Below are 24754 nucleotides of genomic sequence, written 5' to 3'. Positions count from 1 at the left end.
TACTATAGCAACAAGAAAAATAAAATACTTAGGAATAAACTTAACCAAGGAGGTATAAGACCTGTACTCAGAAAACTACAGAACACTGAAGAAAGAAATTAAGGAAGAAGGAAATAAATGGAAGGATATACTGTGTTCATGGACTGAAAGAATTAACATCATTAAAATGTCCATACTACCGAAAGCAATCTATAGATTCAATGCAATCCCTATTAAAATACCAATGACATATTTCACAGATATAGAACATTCGAAAATTTATATGGAACTAAAAATGACTCCAAATAGCCTCATCAATCTTGAGAAAGAAGAACAAAGTAGGAGAGATCACAATACCTGGTATCAAACTATACTACAAGGCCACTATAATCAAAACAGTCTGGTACTGGCATAAAACAGATGCCTAGATCAATGGAACAGAACAGAGAGCCCAGAAACAAACCCAGATCTCTATGGTCAATTAATATGTGACTAAGAGGACAGGAACATAAAATGGAGTAAAAATAGCCTCTTCAATAAATGGTGTTGGGAGATCTGGACAGGCACATGCAAAAAAAGAATTCTAGTCTTTAAATTACTTTTTGCTTTACTACTATGGCCCACACAGGCAAGACTGTGGACTAAGTAATTTGACAATCATGATGTCTATTTGTCAAGTTAAATTCATATAGCAAACACTAAGTAAGCACTATATATAAAACATTATAAGAGGCTCTGTAAAGGTAAATTATAGTCCTCAGAGGGTCAGTCTAGAGATGGAGCCAGATGTAGTCAAGAGCAATGATACGAGACTGACGGTGCCCCAGAGTCTCACGCACTATGCCTAGCTCTGACTCTTCTCTATGACTGACTTATACATATTTCCATCTCCACCCATCTTCTAAGACTTAGCTCAAATATTACTGCTTCCTCAAATCCCCCATCTAAAATTAATCTCTCTTCCTCCATTGCACTTTAGTCCTTTTTTTGTCACTTTTTACCCTGTGTCATAAATATTTAGGTATATGGTTTATCTTGCTGCAAGTTCTTTGAGAGCCAGGTCCATGATGGACCATTTTTTATCTCCTAGGTTATCCCTTGCAATGCCAACCTAACAGAGTGCCTGATACCAAAAAAATGTTCAATGAATATGTGTTAGATTACATAAAAATTATTAGCTTTGACAAATGTAGGAAATCAACTTTGTTTGAGCCTACATTAAACAGCCTTGAAACCAAGTGTTAAGTAATTGTTTGTTTAACACTTAAGTAGCTCCATTAGACTATATTTGAAATGAATTCTCCATTTCTGCCACCTACATTACCAATCATCCCTGATAACTCCTAGATTTTCCATCTCTCTGTTTACTGTCTCCTTCCCTTCATTCAGTCTATAAACATTTTCGAGACTTCTTCCTTGTTTCCTTAATGGTCCTCTCTTTCTGATCCTGAAATGTTGGCTCTTCACATCCTGAGCCCAATGTTAATCCCACTCTCCTTGCCCTTAATAAGCTCATCAGCTCCCATGGTTCAAATTGCCATCTCCATATGACTCTTAACTAATTAGCCCTAGCCCAGGGGTGTCAAATTCACTTTCACTGGGGGCCACATCAGCCTCACAGTTGCCTTCAAAGGGCTGAAATAATTTTAGGACTGTATACATGCAACTACTTCTTAACTGTTAAGGAGTTGAAATTACATTCAGCTCTTTGAAGGCAACCATAAGGCTGATGTGGCCCCTGGTGAAAATGAGTTTAACACCCCTGCTCTAGCCCATACCTCAACCCAGAGATTCTGACTCAACTCCACCTTCTCGACATCCCCACCTGAATGTCCTACAGAATGTCTGGGACTTCTTCGTCTGGATTTAGCCTACACCAGCACCCTTCCTTGATTGCCGCCCCCCATGTTGTTAGATGCACCTTCTCTCCCATAATATCTTGTGTTAAGTTTTACTTAACACAATATATTATAATTATCTTAACACAATATATTATAATTATCTGCTTTTATCACAGGTGGACACCTCCTGTGATAAAAAACAAAATCATTAAAGGCACAGCACCTCATTTCACCATGCCTTCAATGTTTATTGAATGAATATATGTATAAATACATGAACAAATTGATTCCTGTCCCTAGGCTGGTTCTTACAGGGTTCATCAGATTACCCTCGGTTATACAGTATCTCCTGCAAGAAATTAAAACAGCCTTCTTGTGAGCAGAATCAGACTACCCTGAAGAGGCAGACCCATCTGTCAAATGATCCACAGAATAATCTTAACTCTCTGCCCTGCATTTGGAAGTAATAAGAATGCCACGGAGTGAAAGAAGCTAGCCTTCATGGAAAACTGAAGAAAAAGCAGAAGGAAAGTGCTTCTTTTCAATGTCACTTTAAATTGTTCCAATAAATCAAAATAACCTTTTGTAACTGAGTGCTGACAGTGTGCTTTGTACCAGACAAAATTTTCCCAGGCTGTTTGTAAGTGGTGAAATACAATTCAAGAAATGAACTATTTTACTGTCCAAGGGGCTTGAAAAACAGAAATGGATTTTGTAATTTTGAACATATTGTCCGTTAGGCCATACCAACTTTCACAATGAGTTTAGTTATTTTTATTAAATATTTTTACAGTCCTGGCTGGTGGCTCAGTTGGTTGGTGCATCATCCCATACATCAGAAGGTTACAGGTTTGATTCCTGGTCAGGACACATACCTAGGTTGCGGGTTTAATCCCCCGGCGGGGCACATGCAGGAGGCAATGGATCAATGTTTCTCTCTCTCTCTCTCTCCCTTCCTCTCTCTCAAAATCAGTAATAGAAATATATTTTAATATATATTAATAATAATATATTTAACATATAACATATAGTAATAACAACATATAATATATATTTATTACATATACATATATATTCCCATATATAAAATATACATATATATGTATATGTATGTACATATATATCTCCTCAGGTAAGGATTGAAAAACTAATTTTAAAAAATTTAAAAATAATTTTTACAAATAAAATGGTACGAGTTACTAAAAGGTTTAAATTAATAATATTTCTTCACAGGCTGGTGCGGCTCAGTGGATTGAACACCAGCCTGCAAACCAAAGAGTCACCGATTCGATTCCCAGTCAGGGCACATGCCTGGGTTGTGGGCCAGGTCCCTAGGAGGGAGCATGCAAGAGGCAACTACACATTGATGTTTCCCTCCCTCTCTTTCTCCCTCCCTTCCCCTGTCCAAAAATAAAATAATTAATTAATTAATAATATTTCATAGAATTAGTAACAATTTACTCCACATGTAACCACAAAACCCCTGGTACTAAGTACTTTCCTTAGACCAGAACAGAAATTTGCAAATTTTTTCTATAAAGGACCAGACAGTAAACATTTAGGCTTTGCAAGTGAAGGAGATCGGAACAGGCCTTCTCAAGCTGTGCCACTTTGGCACATGAATTATTTTGAGATGAAGACAATCAAGACCCTGTGGGATCCTGAGAAACTTTTACCTTTCCCTTCAAGAATTCAAATTTGGGGAATACCCATAATAAGAGTTGTTACCAGAAATAACTTTTCATGAACTATCTATAGGGTAAGGTAAACTTCTAATTACTTGAACATTGGCTCTTCATAGTGACCTGCGAATGACCTTCCTCCCCTCTGTAGTTCCAGGGTGCTTTACCTCTTAGCTCAGAATGTCATAGATACCTCATTTGAACTTTCTGTCTCTGAATCTCTCATGTATGTGGGGTTCACATAGGTGCATATATAATTACATTTGGTTATTTTCTCTTGTTAATCTGCCTCATGTCAATATAATTATGAGACCAACCAGAAGAACCCAGAGGGTAGAGGAATGTTCCTTCCTCCCCACATAAGCTATATGGTCCCTGTCACAACTATTCAGCTCTGCCACTGGAGTGCAAACGCAGCCAGAGACAACACGTAAACAAATGAGACTGAATGTATTCCAATAAGATTGCATTTGCAAAAACAGGTACTAGGCTGGCTTTGGCCTGTAGGCCAGGGTCAGCAAACCCTGGCCTAAAGAGTGAAATTTATTTCCAAATTATTCTGTGTTCATTCTAGCTGAACTAAATTAAATTTGACTAAACATAACTAAAAACACGCAGCAAAATCAAACCAAGGTCTTTTGTAGGAAGTATGAGTTTCATTTACTGAACAATTTTTCTTCAGTTTCAAAGAAACAATCTGCTTCAAAATGAGTTTTATGTTTATTCTAGCTCATCAGATACAGCTTGTGCTCATTCACTCTGCCAACAACTAGAGAGAGAAGCTGACCTGAAGGCGTAAATACTTGGGCAGCATGTTTTCTGAGCAAACACCTTTCCAGGAAAGAGACTACATAACTCATCAATGTCTCCTGAGTTCTTTCCCCAATATGGTCACTGTTCCATGGGGAAAGCACTCCCTTCGCAAACCAGCTCTTCAAACAGACTGAGGGTTGCCAGATGGGAGGGAGCAGGGGCTGGGTGAAAAAGATGAAGGAATTAAGAAGTATAGCTTGGTGATTACAAAACAGTCACAGGGATGTAAAGTACAGCATAGGAAGTATAGTCAATAATACTGTAGTAACTATGTGTGGTGCCAGGTGGGTACTAGAATTATCAGGGGGAGCACTTTGTACATTGAACAAATGTCTCATCACTATGCTATGGTAAGCTTCTTTCAACTCTTGCTTCTAGAGTGGAAAAAAATGCCAGAAACAGAACTGAGGTGCAAGATGGATTATTTTTGTTTACACATCTAGAACATTTCAATTTCCCAAAAGTCTGTTTCAGCATTGATCTCCACTGTCTCCATTAAATTTTATGTAAAGATGAAAAAAGGGACTAAATTTTTTACATCCACACATAACAGGACATTAAAATAGAACTATTTCAGACTCAGGGTTGGCTTTGTCCCCCAAGACAACAGATGGCAACTAGACCCACATTCCAAAGTGAAACAGAAGACTAGCACGCAGGACTTGTAAAGGGGGTTTCCAAATGCTGCTTTTGCAACCCTCAACCAAGAGCATCAAGATGAAAATACACTAAAAAGGAATTTTAGGAGAAATGTTTTGAATGGGGTAGGAGTCACATACACCCCACCCCAAGGGATCAGGCGGACATTGCCTGCCCCTCACTTCAAGCCTAGGAAAGGGACTTTGATAGGGCAATCCAGAGAGCTGGATGTGTGTCCCCATGAACATCCCCAAATTATCAGAAAGCATGCACATACACGCCTGAACAACCTAAAGTGCAAATACTGCTGCTGACCAGCTGCAGGGACAGCTGGGCTAAGGGAGTGTGCTGAGTGGGGTGGTCTGCACCTGCTGAGTCTCAAAGAGCAAAGAAAACAGGCATGTTTTGCCTCAACTAAATAGGGAAAAAAAGAGTGCCAGAAAGGGTGCCTTCCATCTTGACCAAAACCAGTCTCTTGATAGGTACAGCGAGCTCAGGAGTGGAAGCTGGGGTGAGTGTAGATGCCCAGGAGCAGAATATAGAGCTATGAGCTGCCAGTTGGAGGAAGCAGATTCAAAAGCCTCCAAGACACTTCGGGTGAGAGACCTCCCAGCAGTGGTAGGGATGCTCCAAAGCACCCACAGAGTTCTGAGAAGGAGAGGTGTTAGTTTTAAATGCCTGCAGACCTTGAGAGTTCCAATGCCAGATGACAGCAGTATTACGTTTTTGCCTTTCTGTAGGACAAATATTGGCAAATTCATATGGCTCGTTCTTATACATCAAGAAAGAATTTTCACCTCACCTGTCTTCGCGTCCCTCCATGATTCAATCCTGAGGGAGTCAAACACAGCCCAACGAGTTGGGAATAAGCAGCCAGACCACAGTACCCAAACTGAGAGAAGAGGGCACTTAATTTGATTGACTGGACATATTAGTTACTAAATGTAGACTGGTTTGTGTGTGGGCATGTAACCAAAAATGACAGACTCTTTTAAGAACCAGAAAAATGGTGAGATTTGCCCTACATTTCATTCAAAGAATAGAGTAGAATTGGTCCCAAAGAACAGGACTAAATGGCAAAAGAACAATGTGGCTTTTTTAAAAATCTGTCGAGTAATACATATTCTACCTCACAGTCACACAAAAATAACAGCACACACCAAGCTGGGCAACCGCTCATGTTAAGAAAGGCTAGAAACACAGGAGGTGTCCACATTTCTGATTTATAAGACATTTTCCCACTAAAATGATTATGGCTTGGAGTTCTAGACTGATCCACAAAAGTTTATGTAATCCATAATATGAATGAAATTATATGGTATATTTTTGCTGCTGTCCTCACCAGATACTATATTAATTCTCTGCTTCTTAGGAACAAGACTTTAAAATGATCTGTGTATGCTCCTTATTGCTCCTGTAATCTGAATTCTGCCTCCACTGTTTCACCGGCATGGATGGGAGCTCAGTAAGTGAGAGCCGCCTGCCTCTGCTAACTGCCCATCACCCCTGTCAGGCCTTATTCTCCTGGATGCCTCTGAAGCAAGTGATGCTTGGCCACCCTCTCCGAACCCCTCCCCCTTCTGCTCTGTGCCTGCACTCTCTTGGTTCTCTCTGTTGTTTTGGGTGGCTCTTCTTCTTAGCTCCTGAATGCAGTGATGGATCAGTCCAAGCCTCGCCTGCTTAGTTCTCTACCCCAAACTAAGCTTCCAGTTTGGAATTCCTTAGAATTTATAATGGGTGGTTCTCCGAAAGACCACACTTGAAATCCCAGAGTCACCTTTGTTAAAAGATAAACTGAAACATATTAAAATTTTTACAAGTTTACTCGAGCAAAAATCAGTTGGAATCAGGCAGTGTCAAACCAGAAGTAGTTGGGAGCACTCACCCAACAAGAGCTCAGGGAGAGACTTTTATAAAGAAAATAAGGAAGCCAAGTAAGGGAATTGTTGATTGGCTATAGCTTAAAGGCTCGTTTGCTGTTTGTAGTCGGTTGTCCTTTGCACATTGATATAATTGCCTTGAGCCATTTATGGGCGCGGGTTTGGGTTGCTGACCTGAGTCACCACAGCATTAGAGCCATCTGGGTCTAATGGCCTCCTCATTTAATTACCTTAACACCTTTTACTCCTCTTTCTCCTTTACTCCAGTCACAATCCAATCATTCACTAAACCCAGTGATTCATCCTTCAAAGTGTCTCTTGAATTCATCCGTTCCTCTTTAGTTTTTGCTGCTCCCCGAAAGCAGCCCCCTACACCCCTCGGACTGACCTATTATAACCCAACATAGAAGGTGGTCATGCATTCATTAAACAGTGGTACTAACCTCCTGGTAGTTCCCTGACGGCTGTTCCTCTCCCCACATGCTAGAATCTTCCTAAAATACTACTTTAATCATTCACACTATTGCCTCAAAGTCCCTACAAAAATCAACCAGACAACAAATACTGGTGATTTCTTTTGTTTGGGGGTTTATCATAAGTGTGTCATTCTTCCTATTGCATAATGTTTGGGTGCTTTCGCACTGAGCATGCATTACTTTTACAATCAGAGGAAAATAGTGAAAATATAATTTTTATGTATTTTATAATCCCAGAGGCTCATGCTTGCACATTTTTGCCTCATTTGTCCACAAAAGTCTTATAAGAAATTTAAAACATTGAAATTCAAACACAATAGAAGTTTTTAGAGCTCCCCATTACCTACAAAATGAAATCTAAGACTTCAGCCTGACATACCTACACAGCAGTCATCATGTAAGACCCTATCTTTTTCCCTCTTTTATTTTTACCAAAAGGCTAGCAAAGAACTTTAAAATTAACAAGAAATCATCTAGTAAAAACGTCAGTAGATATATATTGACCAACTTAGAGAAAGGAGAGATGTGCAAAATGACTGAAAATGTTTATTAATATTTACACTGTCCTTTCCTTTCCTGTTTAAAATCTAAACATCTGTGGCTTCAACTGCAGTTGCAACATAATTCTCTAGGGTTTTCTACCCAAATGAACATCAGGATCAACTGTGGTAGTCTCAACAGATACAGATGCCCAGTTCCCACGCCAGAGCTACTGAATCAGAAGTAACAGGGCTGTGACCCAAATGTAACAGATGCAATCATTCATCCATTCCTTCCACAGAGAATTATTACACCAAAGTGCCTAGCGTTGTGCTAGGTGATGGGATACACCTTTCTGTCATGGAGCTTTTGAACTAGTGAAAAGAAAGATATTTATCAAATAATCACACACATAAATATATAAATACAAAAAAGTAATAAAATGAATTAAGGTGAATTAAGCTCATAGAGAGTTATGAAATCTGAAATGAGGCTGGAAAAGTGGAATCAGATAAGGCAGGGCCATGTGTAGGTCCTAGTAAGACATCTGAATTTTTTCCTGAGGGCAACAGAAAGCCTTTGGAGAGATTTAAGCTGAGGAATAATGGAATCCAATTTTCATGTTTAGATTACTTTTGCTGCTGTGTAGAGAAATGATTGCAAAGGGAAAGAGTAAATTTAGGGAGATTTGCAGTACCTACTACAAGTATCTAGGAAAATATGATAGTGGCTTACAAAGAAGGTAGAGGTAGAAATAAAGAGAATTCATTGGATTTGAAATATACTTACAGGTAAAATCTATGGCTATTGGTAAAGGCCTAAATATGGGATGTGAGAGAGGATAAAAAGTCAAGGAAAACTCCATGTTTACCAGCTTGTACATGGGTGGTGGAGTAATTCAACAAAATAGGAAATTCTGGAGAAGAGCCAAGTGTAGTGGGGGAAGACCATAAGAATGATACTGGACATGAGGAACTTGGGATAGCTTTAAAACATCTAAGCAGAGAAGAGAGAGGAGTAGGTAAACACAGCTCACCTCCTCACACAACCACAGCAAAAATTACAGCTAAACTACAGTACAACTATCAGCCAGAATCATCAGAAAATCGAGCTGTATGGAAGTTTGACAACTAAGGAATTAAAGAAGTCACATTCATTCAAACAACTAGGAGGGGTAGAGACACAGAATGGGCTATCCCACACCAGCATGTGGTAGATAAAAATCAGGAGGGGTATCTTGGGAGCAAGGGATTCCATCCCCATACCAGACTGCATAGCCCAGGGTTCCAGTGCCAGGAAGATTAATTACCCATAACTTATAAGTCCCCATAACTGATTTATAAAAACCAGTGGGGGTTGGGGTAGTGAAGAAACTGTGAGATTCTAAGGCATCTCTTCTTAAAGGGTATACAATGTACTTAGAACTTACGCAGACTCACTACTCTGGGCTCCAGCACCAGGGCAGAAGCTTGAAGGGCACCAGTGGCATACAGGGAAAAACTGAAGTGTCTGGCATCAGGGAGAGTGATAAGAGACAGCTTCATCCCTGACAAAATTCCAGAGGCCAGGAAGTGGCCATTGTCCCTTTTCTGAGCCCTCCCCTACACAGCGCCACAGAGTGTGTGGTACCATATCTGAGACTCCATCAACCTGGTTCATACGGGTTGCCCCACCCAGGCAATTACCTAAGGCTCCGCCCCATCCAACTTACAGGTGCACTCTTCTACATTAGGCCATGCTACTAAGACAGGGAGTCAAAGCAGCTCTACCTAACACACAGAAACAAACACAGGGAGGCTGCCAAAATGAGGAGACAGAGAAATATGGCTCAAATGAAAGAACAAAACAAAACTCCAAGAAAAGAACTAACCAAAATAGAGTTAAGCAATCTATCAGATGCAGAATTCAAAACATTGGTTATTTGGATGCTCAAGGAACTCATCAGGTACAGCACAAAAAAGACTCAGGCAGAAACGAAGGTTACACTAAGTGAAATAAAGAAAAATGTACAGGGAATCAACAGTGGAGTGGATGAAGCTGAGAATCAAATCAATGATTTGGAACACAAGGAAGAAAAAAAATTCAATCAGAACAGCAAGAAGAAAAATGAATCCAAAAAAAACAAAGATAGAATAAGGAGCCTCTGGGACAACTCCAAACATATCAATACCCAAATCCTAGGGGTGCTGGAAGGAAAAGAGAAAGAGCAAGAAATTAAAAACTTATTTGAAAAAATAATGAAAGAAAATTTCTCTAATTTGGTGAAGGGAATAGACACACAAGTCCAAGAAGCACGAAGTCCCAAACAAGATGGACCTAAAGAAGGCCACACCAAGACACATCATAATTAAAATGCCAAAGGTTAAAGATAAAGAGTGAATCTGAAAAGCAGCAAGAGAAAAGCATTAGTTACCTACAGGGGAGTTCCCATAAGACTATCAGCTGATTTCTCAAAAGAAATTTTCCAGGCAAGAAGGGACTGGAAGGAAGTATTCAAAGTGATGAAAAGCAAGGATCTACAGCCTATATTACTCTATCCAGAGAAGCTATCATTTAGAATGGAAGGGCAGACAAATTGCTTCCCAGACAAGGTAAAGCTAACGGAGTTCATCATCACTAAGCCCTTACTATATGAAATGTTAAAAGGACTTATTTAAGAAAAAGATGGTCAAAAATATGAACATTAAAATGACAATAAATTTACAACTATGAATAATTGAATCTAAAAAACAAACTAGGCAAACAAGCAGAAAAGAAACAGAATCATAAATACAGAGATCATTTGGAAGGTTATCACCCAGGTGGGGGAAGAGGGAGAATGGGAGAAAAGGTGCAGGGATTAAGTACAAATTGGTAGGTACAGAATAAGCAGAGGGACCTTAAGAACAGTATAGGAAATGGAGTATCCAAAGAACTTATATGCATAACCCATGGACATGAACTAAGGGGGGGATTACCAGAGGAAATGGGGGATACTGGGTGGAGGGGGGCAAAGGGGGAAAATTAGGACAACTGTAATGGCATAATAAAATATGTAATAAATATAAATAAATAAATAAAACATCCAAGCAGAGACATCAAGTAGATGGACGCTTACATAGGTCTAGAACTCAGAGGTTCTCTCAGAGAGGCAAATTTGAGAGTCATCAGTGTATAGATAGAAAATGAAACCATGTCTATGGATAAATTTGCCTAGAATGAGAAATGAAAGAAACTTAAAACCAGATCTTACAACATGCCCATATGTAAGAGAGAATAAACAACAAAAGAGACCAAAGAGAAGCATCCAGACAAGTAGAAAGAAATTTAGGTGCCAAACTGGAATGAGTTGGGAAGTGGGAGGGAGAGAGACCACACATGTTTTGTTTTTCGTTTTTGTTTTTTTAGAGTGTCAGCTAGAATTAGAGAGACAGAGAAAATAAAGTCACTGGAGGGGGCAGTAGGGTCAAAGTTCAGTATCTCTCTCTCTCTCATTTCTCCCTCCCTGCCTCCTTTGCTGTCTCCCCCTCTCCCTCCCTCTCTCTTTTTTAATGTGAGAGACCTGAGCATACTAGATTTTGTGGAAAGATCAGGAGAGAAAGAGAAATCCAGGTTGAAGATTCAGGAGAAAGAAGAGACACCAATACTGTAAGGTTTTGGGGAAAGCTGGAGAAGGAAGAAGCTAGCAGATGTAGAGGTTTGGGTCTTAGATGCAAAGAATGACATCTTTTCCGTAAAAGAAGAAGATAAGCATGAGTTGGGTGCTGATGCAGGTAGACATGTGAATCTGACAGAGGGAGTTAAATTTCTATCTGATAACTCATTTTCTTTATGAAACACAAAGGGAAGTCATCTACTGAGAGTACAGAGGGAGGAACAGAATCTCCCCATGAGACTCATGGTCCAGCATATAGCTCAGAAGGTCACAAATACCTCATTTTAACTTCCTGGCTCCGAACCTGTCATGTATATGAGGTCTCTGACTCTCTCATGTATATGGGGTTCCCGTGTACACATATGTATTAAATTTTATTTTCTCTTGTTAACATGTCTCATGTCAAATTGATTGTTAGACCAAGTGGAAGAACCTAGTAGGGTAGGAAATAAAATTTCCTCCCCTTTCTCCCACTAATAAGTAAGGCAGTCATATTTTTTAAAACTACACTGATCTCAGTTTGGAAAGATGAAACACATTCTGGAAAATGATGGTGGTGATGCTTGTACAACAATGTGAATGTACTTGATGCTCCTGAAATACACACTTTAAACAGGTTACAGTGGCAACTTCCATGTTATGTGCATCTGGCCGCAATAAAAACAAAAAGGAAACGAACTGCAGTGGTCACAAAGTGCTGCAGAAGAGGTGTGTGTATGGGCCCATGGAAGGACAAAGAATGAAATGCTGACCTCTGCTGGCTGACACTCTCAGAAATAAAATTCTAAAACCGATTCCTCCTTCCCTTTCTCACTGTACATGGAAGGAAGAACCTGAAGTGTTCCCAGGAAGACCAGTCTTTCAGGCAGAGGCTAAAAAAAGTATTCTGGAAGCCCCATCCACATTCCAGAGAGGATGCCACTGTTTTCTGACCTGTCACAACTTGCTCCATGCTTTCTGTTAAGCTGTCATCACGAGCCAGGGGGGTGGACCAGATGCTACTTGTAGAGTGCTTCAAGGAGGAGCACTATCCAAACAAAGCTGTGCTCTTCTGCAAAGGACAAAGGGCCCCAGACAGCCTGACAGCAAAAGCAAACTGACCCAGGCCACAGCTGAACCACAGGGAGAGAAAGATAAGGAACATCAGAAACGCTAAAAAAGGCCTGACTGCTGGCAACCCTCGCCTAAAGTTTCCACAACTCACTCAAGTAGACACAAAAGTAGACGCAACCACTATAAACAAAGGAACAATGCAAATGGGACTGCTTCTGTATTACATAATAATGTGACACCCACCGTGTATTATGCAAGGCTCCAAAAGAGGGAGTTCAAGCCTAGGACCTGCTGAGTTTTCTATCTTCTATTTCTGGTCCCCAACCCCAGCACTGGCTGCAGAGTGAGACAACAGCTGGGAAATTGCAGTCGGTTACAGCTAGAAGAGACCACAGGATTACCTCTAGGTTCAATGACTCCCAAGCTGGCTATGCTATGTATCTCAATCACCAGAGAAGCTGTTGTAAAAATACAGATTATCCCCGAAAAACTGATTTGGCGAGTTTAGGGTGTCAGGGGTTTTATGGACCTACTCAACTGGAGAGGTCCAATAGCTTACAGTCTCACCAGTAGAGAGTTCAAAGAATGTATCAGGACCTGCCTTTTCCCACCCAACACAGCCTCTCAGCGGAACGGATGGAACCTGAGTCCCTGACTGTGGGTACATACTCAGCACTCGTCAAAGTGGGGTCCAGAAAACAAAGAGAATTTCCTAGAGTGCTTGTTTAAAATGAAAATTCCTAGGTCTTGGGCTGGTAGTGCTCATTTGTGATCTGTGGGTGGGGCCCAGACGGAGCATCTCAAAAAGCTCCCCAGTCGGCTGATTTCTAGGTACACTGATGTTTGAGATCTACTGCTGAGTTCTAGCAGCTGGAGCCTCTGGCAGTAAATTCAGCTACATGAGCCACTCTAAAAGGGAGACAGGCTTCCACCTGCCACTGAGGAAAAGGGCACAGGGCTGCAATTATCAAGTGGCAGGACTCTGAGTGACAAGGGCTCTCCCCTCAGGTTCTCAGAGGAACATGAGCACCAAGGCTTGGTCATCCAGAGGCCAGGAACTCTGGGTGTGGGCTGCCCATAGGGAGAGGGCTGGTGTGGCCAGATCCCTCCAGGCCTCCAACATTACCTTTCTTTAAAAACAACAACAAAAAAAAAAAGCCCTCTTAAGTCCCCTTCTAGTAACCTGGAATACACTTTTTTTTTTAAAGATGTTATTTATTTACTTATTTTTAGAGAGACAGGAAGGGATGGAGAAAGAGAGGGAGAGAAACATCATTGTGTGGTTGCCTCTCACATGCCCCCTATTGGGGACCTGGCCCACAACCCAGGCGTGTGCCCTGGACTGGGAATCGAACCAGTGACCCTTTGGTCCACAGGCCTGCACTCAGTCCACTGAGCTATACCAGCCAGGGCTGGAATACACTTTAAAGCATAGATGCAAGGACATTTGCAACTAAATCTGGTATGCCTATAAGTGAATATTACTCAGCCTTAAAAAGGAAGGAAATTCTTACATATGCTACAACATGGATGAACCTTGGTGATATCATACTAAGTGAAATGAGCCACTCACAAAAAGACAAACACTGCATGATTTCACTATATGAGGTACCTGGAGTCGTCAAAATCATACAGACAGAAAGCAGAACGGTGGTGGCCGGAGGCTGGGCGCAGGAGAAATGGGCACTTCCTGTTTAATGAGGGCAGGGGTTCAGTTTTGCAAGGTGAAGAGAGTTCTGGCCTAGACGGTGGCGATGGCTGCACCACAGTGAGAACATACTTAATAACACCGCACTGTACACTTAAAAAGAATTAAGAGAATAAATGTATGTGTGTTTACCATAATAAAATAATTGGGGAAAAAACATTTACAACTATTTGGGAGAGCCAAGGATACCAGTCAAGAGATTGGTACCTAGAAATAAGGCCCTCAAAGAAGTACTGCAAAAAACGAAAATACAAGCAGTGTCTAACTTTTACAACAAGTTATCTTCCCAAAGTGTATCTGCAAGTTGATCAAATCGAAGTGCATTTCCCAGCTAGTCCTGTAATGTACCTGACCTACAACAGCTCTGAAACACGCGCGTCCATGGGGAGGTGGAAAATAAACCTCTTCCCTCTGAGAGCAAGGCTTGGTGCTCCAGGAGGTTAGGGGGCAAATGGTGGGAAGAGCTGGGAGAGGCAGAAGAATAAAGAGTACAATCCCCAAAGCAGCAAGGAACTATTCACATTCAACGCAGGTATGCAAATTAAGTATATGCATAAGTCAGTGTTGTCACTAAATTTTACTAATTTTAAGACGGCTTAAAAATAATAATCAAGAGTTGCTTTGTAATTTAATTAAACTAGCATTCTTAAAATACATGTCTATAAAGATAGAGAGAACTTACTATGTTCTACCATCAGACCCTACACAAGAAAGGAGACACAAAAAATAAGAACAAAAACCTAGAAATTTTACTAATTAAAATAATTATTCATTATTAAAAATCCTGAAGGTAAAAAGGACTACTTGAAGGTCAAAAGCAATTTAAGTAACCCAGAAAAGTTAACAGTAAAATAAATGACTCATTCACACTTACTGTGTAAAGGTACATGTTACCTTGTAGAAATGCCAAAGAGCCTACCCTACCTAGTGGGAAGGGTATTTAAAAATGCTCCTCTGATTATCTGCACAGTCACTACAAATCAAAGCTCTGATAAGTCCTGTGTTTTTAGTACACTGTCCTTCACTAGTAATAATAGGATCACTCCATGTTTTCTCTAGAAACAAAATGGGATTTCTAAACAGTCTCCTAAGAATAAATATTTTCCCTTCCCTGAGATTAATACTGAGAATAGCCACTGCCTTGGGAGAACAAAAATAGAGGCTATAATGGTGAACTATTTAAATAATAAATATATTTCCACCATAGTAATAATTTACTGCTGAAAGAAAAGAGTTTCAATAATAAGCAATATACAGTGCATGAATGCTGTGTAGGAGCCAAGGAAAGATACAAAGCAGACAGCAAAGCTAAGTCATTTCTTTGATTATTCTGACCCCTGGTGGCCATTGAAGGACTTTATTTTTTAATAAAGGGCTGATTTTTTTCCTTAGTTGTGCGCACTAACATCTCCTGGGGGCAAAATCCTTTCACAATGCATACAAATCACATTGTACATTTAAATATCCTACAGTTCTATTTGTTAATTATACCTCAATAAAAAGTGGGGGTGAGGGAATATTATATCATCAAAAATAAGTACTTAATCAACACGCTTGTCTTCAAAAGGGTAAGGATGCTTTATAGAATGTGGAAAAGGGAACATTGTATTTAGTTTAAGACAAATGACTACTCTATTGCTTTAATACATTCATTTAATAACTACTGTCCCAGAGGTGAAGTACCGCCGACTCAAAGAGGCATGAATGAACGAACCAAGAGAAGCACAGAGTGCTACGGGAACGTCTGGTGGAGTTAATCCATTTCAGGCGATGACTGGAGAGCAAAATCAAGTCACCTGAACAACAGCAGAAAAAAACGTGTCCCAGGGACCACACTGGGAGGCTCTGGGATAAGACAGACTGGTAAAGGATGTATGTCTAAAGCATGGAGTTCAAGGGTAAGGGTAGCACTTAACTGAAGATGAAGGCTGAAGAGGTGGGCAAAGCCCAAATTTTTCACGAGGTTTTAATTTTTTTAGTACCTAAATGTCCTTATTTTTTTTTCCTATCAAAGCCATAGGATAGGTCAAGTCCACAAACCACTACATGAGACAATCTGTGTGTGAATCTTCCCATCTACAATCTCACATCTTCCAGAAGGCTTTCTCCACTATTTTCCCCTCTCTCCTCTCTCCTCTGGTTCTTATTCTGTTCATCACTCATTGAACAAATTAGTATCTCAGAGGCCTCTACCCACCTGAGACTTCCCCGCCTGCTCATTATGCAGGGTGGTTTCTGAGTGGACCAACGACGGACACAGGACCCAGGGGAAGCCCATCCACCCATGAGGAGTCTTGCGTGTAGGGCTTTGAGGACAACGGTTGTTTGGCTGAGCACTGTGACCTGTCCAGATTTGGGCCACAGAACACCTTAAAGGTTGGCAGAAGTGGGAGAAGAAAATAGAGCAGACCACAAGAAACAGAGGGAGTAGCTGGGCCCCAAGACATCAGTGCTCATCCTTACAATAAACCCTCTTCACCCCAAGGTGGTCCCAGTGAGACTCTATCCTTGGAGGCCCCTGGAGGGCCTCGCTGATTCAGCACCTTACCATTCCACTGCCTTCTTTCTGTTTTTCTGTTGCCATTGTGTCGTTTAAATTTTATCATATTATTCATCTCACTGTGGCAATGGTCTTTGAAGACAGAAGTCACATGCTTAGCTTCCTGTGTTGATCACAGCACTATAAGCCCTCAACACATATTAGATGAAGGATGGATGGATGGATGGACAAACTATTTCCTAAAGAATTTATAGTGAAATCAGAGAGTGGGAACTGAGAATAAAACCTAACTCTTTACAACTCACAATATGCTTCCTAAATCCTCAAACCCCATTATTCTCTGTACTCTTCAAACTTCCAAATCCCAGACACAGGAGGCTCCCTGCCTCTATGCAAACCCTTCTCTCTCCACGTCTCTCACAAACATCTACTCCTTCCTCCTTCCCTACAAGCTCAGCTGTCTGCTTCCCCAGCGTCCATCCCCTCTGCTCCAGGCTGCCACAGCTCCTGGACGTGCCTCCACACGCTCTCACTTCCCATGTCTCCCCTCCTGTGGCACAGCCTCTCCACAAGCCCAGCATGCTCTTCATCTTTATGCACAGGTGCTGACTAAGGTAAACTAGCTCTGTTTTGGGGATGTGGCTCCAGAAAATGTTAACCAAAGGAAAATAATTTTTTTCATTTTTTTTTATTAAGTACTTGGTACTTCTCAGGTCTAATGCTAATGATTGAGTATTCCTTCCAATACAGTTGGTCTCACTGGAGCAGGGAGAAGGTATTTTCCCCCCAGGAGACATTTGGCAAAGTCTGGAAACACCTTGGGTTGTCACAGCTTGGAGGAAGGGGAGGGCCGCTACAGGCAGCTGGTGGGTAGAGGCCAGAGATCCTGTTAACTACCTTCCAGTGCACAGGTACCCACAACAAAGAATTTTTGTCCAAAATGTTGATGGTGAGAATCCCTGTTCTAACAGAATTATTTTTTAAAGCTCTCACTCACAAATTTATTTGAATAAATTCCAGTGGGGAAATATTCAACAAATTTTCAAACATCACACGGTGAGGCCCAGGAGAAAAGCAAAGGCGGAGCCACGGAGGGGGTTTGAATGCCCCGCCTGCTGGATCCCAGAGCCATGAGTCAGCAGCAAATAAAGGAAGCAGGTGGGAGAGCTGGGGAGAAAGGAGGATTGGGGAACACAAGATTGATGTGGCTGTTTCAACTCACCGTGTTTTTTAAAACAAAGATAAAAGTAGGAGTTATGATTCTGAGACAAAAAATTTGCCGAACAGCAGCTATGCATGCGTTGCTTAGTGTTAAAATACTTGATGCATGAAATAAACAAACATCATTTAGTCAGTTTTATACTGAAAAGTGAAATGTTTGAACCTCAAAAATTACATTATAGAAAAAGGCAATAATCATTAAAACTCTAATGTGTTATAAGCTGGGCTAGCCCATTGAAAAACACAGTAAGTTACAAATAAATCACTTAAATTGTCTAGGTGTTCAGATTGATGTTTTCCTGTTCTTTGAATAAATGACTGGATATATTTCCCCACTTGATCTACTTATATCATTTTAACATTCCCTTTAAAGATATATTTATACTCACATCCACTTGAACTTGAATGGACCAGTCACCAAGTATTGGATGGGAAGATAATTGAAAAGTTTTGGAAACAACTCCCAGATCAGTTTTTTCTGACAACCACTGTTGAATCAGATTTGACTTGGGGTCCTACAATAAAAACCATACATGTTAACTGTATAAAAACTGCCTGTGTACATATGTACCCTACCTAGTTATAAATGATCCCATCAGCACTCCCAGGCACACACTAAATATGGCACAGAGATTTTTTTTAATGTCAGCTCTAAAATAAGTAAATAGAGAAATAAGTAAATAAATAAGGAAATGTGAGCTCTATACTACTAAAGAAGACAAATAAAAACTTCTTCTCTGCTCATATTTTCCGGAGAACATTCTGTCTCTGCTCCATCGTTTAGTTCCTGGCACCAAGTCTCCTTCCACAGGAGACACTGCAGCACGCATATCACCAAACCTGTGCGGCCGCTGCTGTTAAAGGACAATTCCACTGTAGAGATGACAGGCTCCGTGTATTAAAGCCCACTATGGGTCAGGCGCTCCGCCTCATCATTACAATTCACACACCATTCAGTCACTAAAATTCTGCCTCCGGGTAGGGTTATCCAACAGTATAGTCGAGAAAACTCATGCCTGGAGACGTTAGGTAACCACTTGACTGTAAGCAATCAGCATGGGCCAATGTTTCAGCACCAACACATGGTGTAATTCAGGATTCAAACCCAGGTGTCATTTAATTCAAGAAAAATGTCTCACAGAGATGGTTAACCAAGGGGATGCATGAAAAACACCTGTGTCTTCCTATACTCCCCAGACAACAATCCCTTCACAATGCAGCATCCATCCTGGCCAAACCAGCAGTCATTCCAGAATCTTCTCCCATCCCCAGCCCTGTCATCTCTGTCTCTTCACTATCTCCCTAATTTGTCTGCTTTGTATCCTCCCACATAGCCACCAGATCCTGTTCTCTAACTCCCAACTGCAAGTAATCTCCCTCCTCCAGTCTTGCCCCTCCAATAGGCCTTCCCCACTACTAACAGTGCTATCCTGAAACATTAATCTGGGACGGAGGCAAAGTGGTTGAAATCGTTGGCACAATTCCTGCTGTATAAACAACAAGCAGTGAATAAACATTGGCTATGGTCATTCTACTAGACCACTAGTAACTAACTTTTGTTTACCTACAGAATGAGGTCTATACTCCTTTGCAGAGTTTACAAGCCTTAGTAAGCTAGCCCCTCTTTTTCTAGATCCATCTTCCCCCAAACATACATATTTGACTTTTACACCCCAAACCCACGCATCTCGGCCTCTACAATTGCTGCATGGAACGCCCTCCCGTCCTTGCCCACCTGGTGAAATTAGCTGGTGTCCTGCCTCTGTATATGCCTCCAGCAGGCAGAAATGACGTCCTTCTCGAGAGCCCCTGGGACATCTGAAGTTCATCCCTCTTGAATACATATTACTGTTTGAAGTATTCACTAGTTGGGGGGGGGGGGGGGGGGCATTTGTTTGTTCCCAAGTAGACTGTGAACTTCTGAGAGCAGGGATCAAATATTTTCCATATTACTATTCTTTATCCTTTGACTAGAAGTATAGGATATTTCTAGTATCCTATAACCCAATCCAGATCTAGAAGTATTGGGTTGGTCCAGTTATTAGAAGCCAAAAGAAATCTCTCTCCCCAAGTGGGGGAGAATGTGAAAGTCAGTAGTAAGCACGATGCTGAGAATTGAGTAGCCAGAAACTAACTGTTAAAACCAAAGACCAAAAGCAATTCAAGAATAGCAGGTGTCCATCCACGGCAGGCTCCTGAGACAGGCACTGTAATCAGCAGTGTGCTCTACTGTGCCTGCACAGCAGGATGCATGGGAGGCCTACGAGTTTAGAGGCTTGAAAATAAAGGAAGAAATATACATAGCTAATAAATATATGCTAACAATTCAAAGAATGCAAGTGAAAACAATGAAATATCATTTTTCTTCTATCAGACTGAGATAAAATAATAACAATATCTCCCCGTGTTACTGGCAGTGGAGGAAAAGGAGTGTTTGTCCTATGCTGATGTATTTTTATTTTGGTGAGGGTGCACATTTCTCCCAAGTGGTCTCATAGCCCTATGAACAAAAGAAGTCCAAACTGAAGTCTTTGAGACTTTACACCTGGGCGATCTGGAGTGTTGAGAGTGAATGAAATAATCCTTGTCGTTTTCCAAGCCTGTCTTGGACACAGGCCTAACTGTCACCAACAGGAAGGCAGAGCGAATGTAGGAACACCAGAAGTCTTTACAGAGCACGTCAGGATTTGAACAGGCCGTGCATGATGGCATCACAGCAGAACCCACCATCTGCACACAGCCACCACCTGGTGGGATGCACACGGGACAGCCACATAAAATGTGCACAGTGCCCCTGTCACAGCTGGAACAGCTGCACGAGGAGATGCTGGACAGGCAGCCCCTCGTGCCCTCTGAGTTACCTCTGGATGGCTGGATTGCTGTCAGCTGCTTCAGGACAGCACAGTGCCAGCTGCCTGGGCCAGTCTATCTTGAGCCGTGAACACCGTGGCTGAATAATGTGTCTGCAAGGAGTGTTTCTGCCATTCCCTGGAGTCCTAGATTGTGCATACAGTGCTGTCCAGCATGTAGAATTAGAGAAGTGAATCACTTAACAAGGTGGCGCCCTCACCTGGCCAGGGATGAGATTCTGGTTTAACAACTGCATCCAGGCCAGAATGTCAGAACACAATCAGGATACATCCCCCTGCCAACACCTGCTCCCACATAAAGTCATTCACCCATATCAGCAGTAACAACTTCTTCAAGAACAGAGGTCAAAGTGGAAGCCAGCTGCACCAGCAGCCAGCACCATGTTGGGGGCACTTATTTCCATTATGTTAGGTCCCACTGGCTGGAAGAGGCCAAAATTAGTGCAGAATTAAACATGGTTTTCCTGCTGCTGAAAGGCCTCTTAAGCTCCTTTCCCTCCTCAGAAGATCAGTTATTGTGGCAGGAAAAATGAGTAAGATCCAATGATGAAAGGAAGGGAGGGAGGGAAGGGAGAAAGAGAGAGAGGAAGAGAGGGAGGGAGAAAGAAAGAAGGGAAGGTGGGGAGGGAAACCACTTAACTCCCCTGAATATGCTGTGACATTCGGTATAGCTACCTCCTATGTGGGCTGGGCAAATGGGCCCCAAAAGTCAACCTCAGAGCCATCAGATGCACTTACCCATGTTAGCCTGCAGATGGTGCTGTGTTAGGGAACTATAACTGTCCAAGTCCAGGCACTCTCGTTAAACTAAGTCCCACTTTATTCTGGAACGTTTTCCCAAGAAAACAACAATTCCACACTGAAAGACGTAGAAAACATTACCATCTGGTGAAGCCTGGCCTGAGTGGCTGTTTTCGATGGAAGAGCACAGCAGTGTGGGCATTCGCATCAATGCTCTGGCCTGGCCTCTGCCTCTTACAGGAAGGAGGCAGTAGACATGAGTTCATATCCCAGCCTCACTGCCTGGACGCAGAGAGCAGAGTATGGCCACCCCCCACCCACCCCCCGGTCAATGTTCTTAAATACTTTGCATTCCAGGCGAAATTTTAGTCTAACTTCCATTCTCCTGGCCAAGAGGGCCACAGGTGGGCCAAGCCAGTATGATCCCTCACAACCAGAGGTAGCAAGAGGAAGGTCTCTCTGCGGGTTTCTGGGAAAGATGGATGTGTCAGGCTAAGTTCAAAACTGGAGAGAAGAGTGCAAAGAATCCACAAGTCAGAGGTTTCAAAGGCAGATGCTAGAGCAGAACAGCAAGGCAAAATCATACAAATGCACAGAGCAGCTATCCAGAATCAGCAGGGTTAGTTCTGGGTTAATGCTGCAAACAGACATTTTATTCAAGGCTGACTTTTATTGACCTAAGGTAGAAGGAGGCAAAATGGATATAAACAGCCAACGATAAGCAGCCATTCACTTCTAAACCCTCCATTTTGCCCATAGTTTCTGGCTTGCAGGAAATTCTCAGTGTATCGGATAAATGACAAAGGATGGTATGAATGGAGTCCATAAAGCCCTGCTGAGTTTCATGAATTTAGAAATGCTCTTCTCTGTGTCAACCCACTTCAGACGCTCCAACATACAGCAGAGGCAGAAATTCACAGAGCGGCCAACCCTGCAGTAGTCCTAGTTGCCTTTGATAAACATGCACTGAGCACCATGCCAACCAGTGTGGGATTTGCTACAAACGCACCATGGCTTAAAATTACATGTACCCATGTTGGTTTGCTTGATTTTTGTTGGTTTGTTGGTTTAATAACAAACTAAAAATGGGAAGATGCTGAATGGAAAGCCTGAATTTACCTCCCATTCTATGTTATTCATCAGAACATTGAGGGGAACCGATGTCCCACACTAAGGGGTTCCTGGAACCAGGGACTTTCAGTTTTAAAATCAAGAGAGTCCCAGACAAACTGGGATGAGTTGGTTGCCTTATTTCCATGTTATGCTTTAATGTCCAGCATTCTCCTCAGCTTAAATATGGAAACCACTTCCAGCTGGAGCCCAATTGTCTTCATGTTGGTTCTCACAGGAAAGCGCTCAGTCTGCTGACCATGCTGCCCCCAGATCACCAGGGTGTTCAAGCAGCAGAGGCCGAGTGACTCCCAAAGGAGCTTCCTACAGTAATGACAGCTAGTGTTCAGGGAGCGCGTACTGTGGTGCCAGGCACAGTTCTAAATGCTTTACTTGCATTATCTCACTTAATCATCACAAGAAATTTCTGAGATATTATCACATACTTCACAGATAAGGAAACTGAGGCTCAGAGAGGTTAATGAATTTCTTCAAGGTCCCACAGCTGGATCTATTCTTAGAGCAGACAGTGATTCTTTTAAGATGTTATATCAGATCACATCATGCCTCTTCGCAGCATTCTCTAGTGAATTCTCGTTTCACTCAGAATAAAACCCACAGTCCATATAATGGCTAACAAGACCCTCTATAACCCCTCCTCCAGCCCACCTGTCTGTATCTCCTAAAATTTGTCCCCTCACTCCCTGGGCTCCAGCACACTGTCAGCCTGTGGTTGTCCCAATGCACCTAATAGTGCCTTTGTATGTGCCGTTCCCTCTGTGTATATGAGCTCATTCTTTTGTTTCCTTTAGGTCTCTGCTCAAATAGGATTTCCCTAATAACCCTACAGGAAATGACAATCTCTGTCCTCTGCCTCCCTGTCTCTCACACATACACAAACACACACACAAATGTATACATATCTGTCCATCTATATATACGTGTATGTTTATTTATTATCTGTCTCCCCACTGCCCACTGAAACAGAAGCTCAATGTGAACAGGGACCTAATCTGCTGGGTTCACTACCCTAACCCAGTACCTGGAACAGAACTTCAATAAATGGTTCACAAATGAATAAATCAATGATGAAGAAGTCAGGACTGGAACCCAAGCAAGCCGACTTTAGAGCCTGGACTCTTTTCCTTCCTCCCTCCCTCCCTCCCTTCCTACCTCCATCCCTTCCTTCCTTCCTTCCTTCTTTTTTTCTTTGGAGCCTAAATTCCCTTTACTAGAGAAAGAATTCCATGGTGGGAGGGAAGATGTCCAGGATGAATTCTAAGATAATGCGCAAAACCCAAAACAGAGCGTCAGTAAGATGGCTTAAACTCCTTGCTTCATTTCTGTCTGGCACTTACCTTAATTAGAACGTTTAAGGAGGTTTTGTAAGGTTTAAAATCTGAGAAGAGTGTAACAATACGAAAATCCACTTCTTCCTTTGGCTTGTATAGCGGTTTGTCTGTTTGAATGAAGACAGTTATACTCTTGGTTTCAAATGATAAGCGTGTGCTATTAGAGAATAAAATCTCATCCTCTGCACGTCCAGTTACACGTAGCTCATAAATCTCATCTGCACTGTTCAGAGGTAGCTAGGAAAAAAAGAGATCAGACATATCAAGGTCTCATTATTTGACCTCAAAAATGTTCTTAATTATAAGGAGAATGGAAAATGTAAACACATAGCATAATTAAAAGTAATTGCAATGTTGAAAATTTGCCCTTCCTAGGCCCTGAAGTTAAACAATTTGCTCTCCTTTTTTTTAAACATCCTGTAGTTTGCTCTCCAATTAAATCACAGGGTTTCTGGAAAGTGAGACACACCTCCCACAGCTCTCTCTCAGCTGCAGTCACTTGTCATTTCCTATTCCAAGTGCAAAGTCTTCCTTATTAACAGTCATTGTGGGTCAGAGTGTCCAACAACCTTCAACGTTCTTTCCCTGCCACACCCTATCTGCGGCAGTCAGCTGGTGAAGGGCACAGCTAGCTGCACAAGATCTGGGGTTTGCTCTGCACTCTCAAGCTTGTTCTACAATGCGTTCTCCTCCAGCACCTCGTGCAGTGTGTGCCACCATTCCGGCAAGGATGGTGGGTGCTACTTTTACTATTTCTATTTAGAGAAATCCCACC

At 41.8% G+C, this 24754-nt stretch overlaps 1 protein-coding gene across 3 annotated transcripts in view; it reads right to left on the bottom strand.

Moving 5' to 3' along the window:
- CD109 (CD109 molecule) overlaps positions 1-24754 on the bottom strand; it is a 120571-nt gene that overhangs the window by 69486 nt on the left and 26331 nt on the right. For all 3 annotated transcript variants that reach the window (XM_053914017.2, XM_053914016.2, XM_053914018.2), the window contains 2 exons: positions 23986-24216; positions 18296-18421 (listed from right to left, as the gene is read on the bottom strand). In XM_053914017.2, the coding sequence (XP_053769992.1) occupies positions 18296-18421; positions 23986-24216 (357 nt within the window). The remainder of the gene's footprint in view (positions 1-18295; positions 18422-23985; positions 24217-24754) is intronic.

Source organism: Desmodus rotundus, chromosome 11 (genome assembly GCF_022682495.2).
Source record: "Desmodus rotundus isolate HL8 chromosome 11, HLdesRot8A.1, whole genome shotgun sequence".
In the NCBI taxonomy this organism is placed as follows: Eukaryota; Metazoa; Chordata; class Mammalia; order Chiroptera; family Phyllostomidae; genus Desmodus; species Desmodus rotundus.
This window is presented reverse-complemented; position numbering and strand designations above follow the sequence as displayed.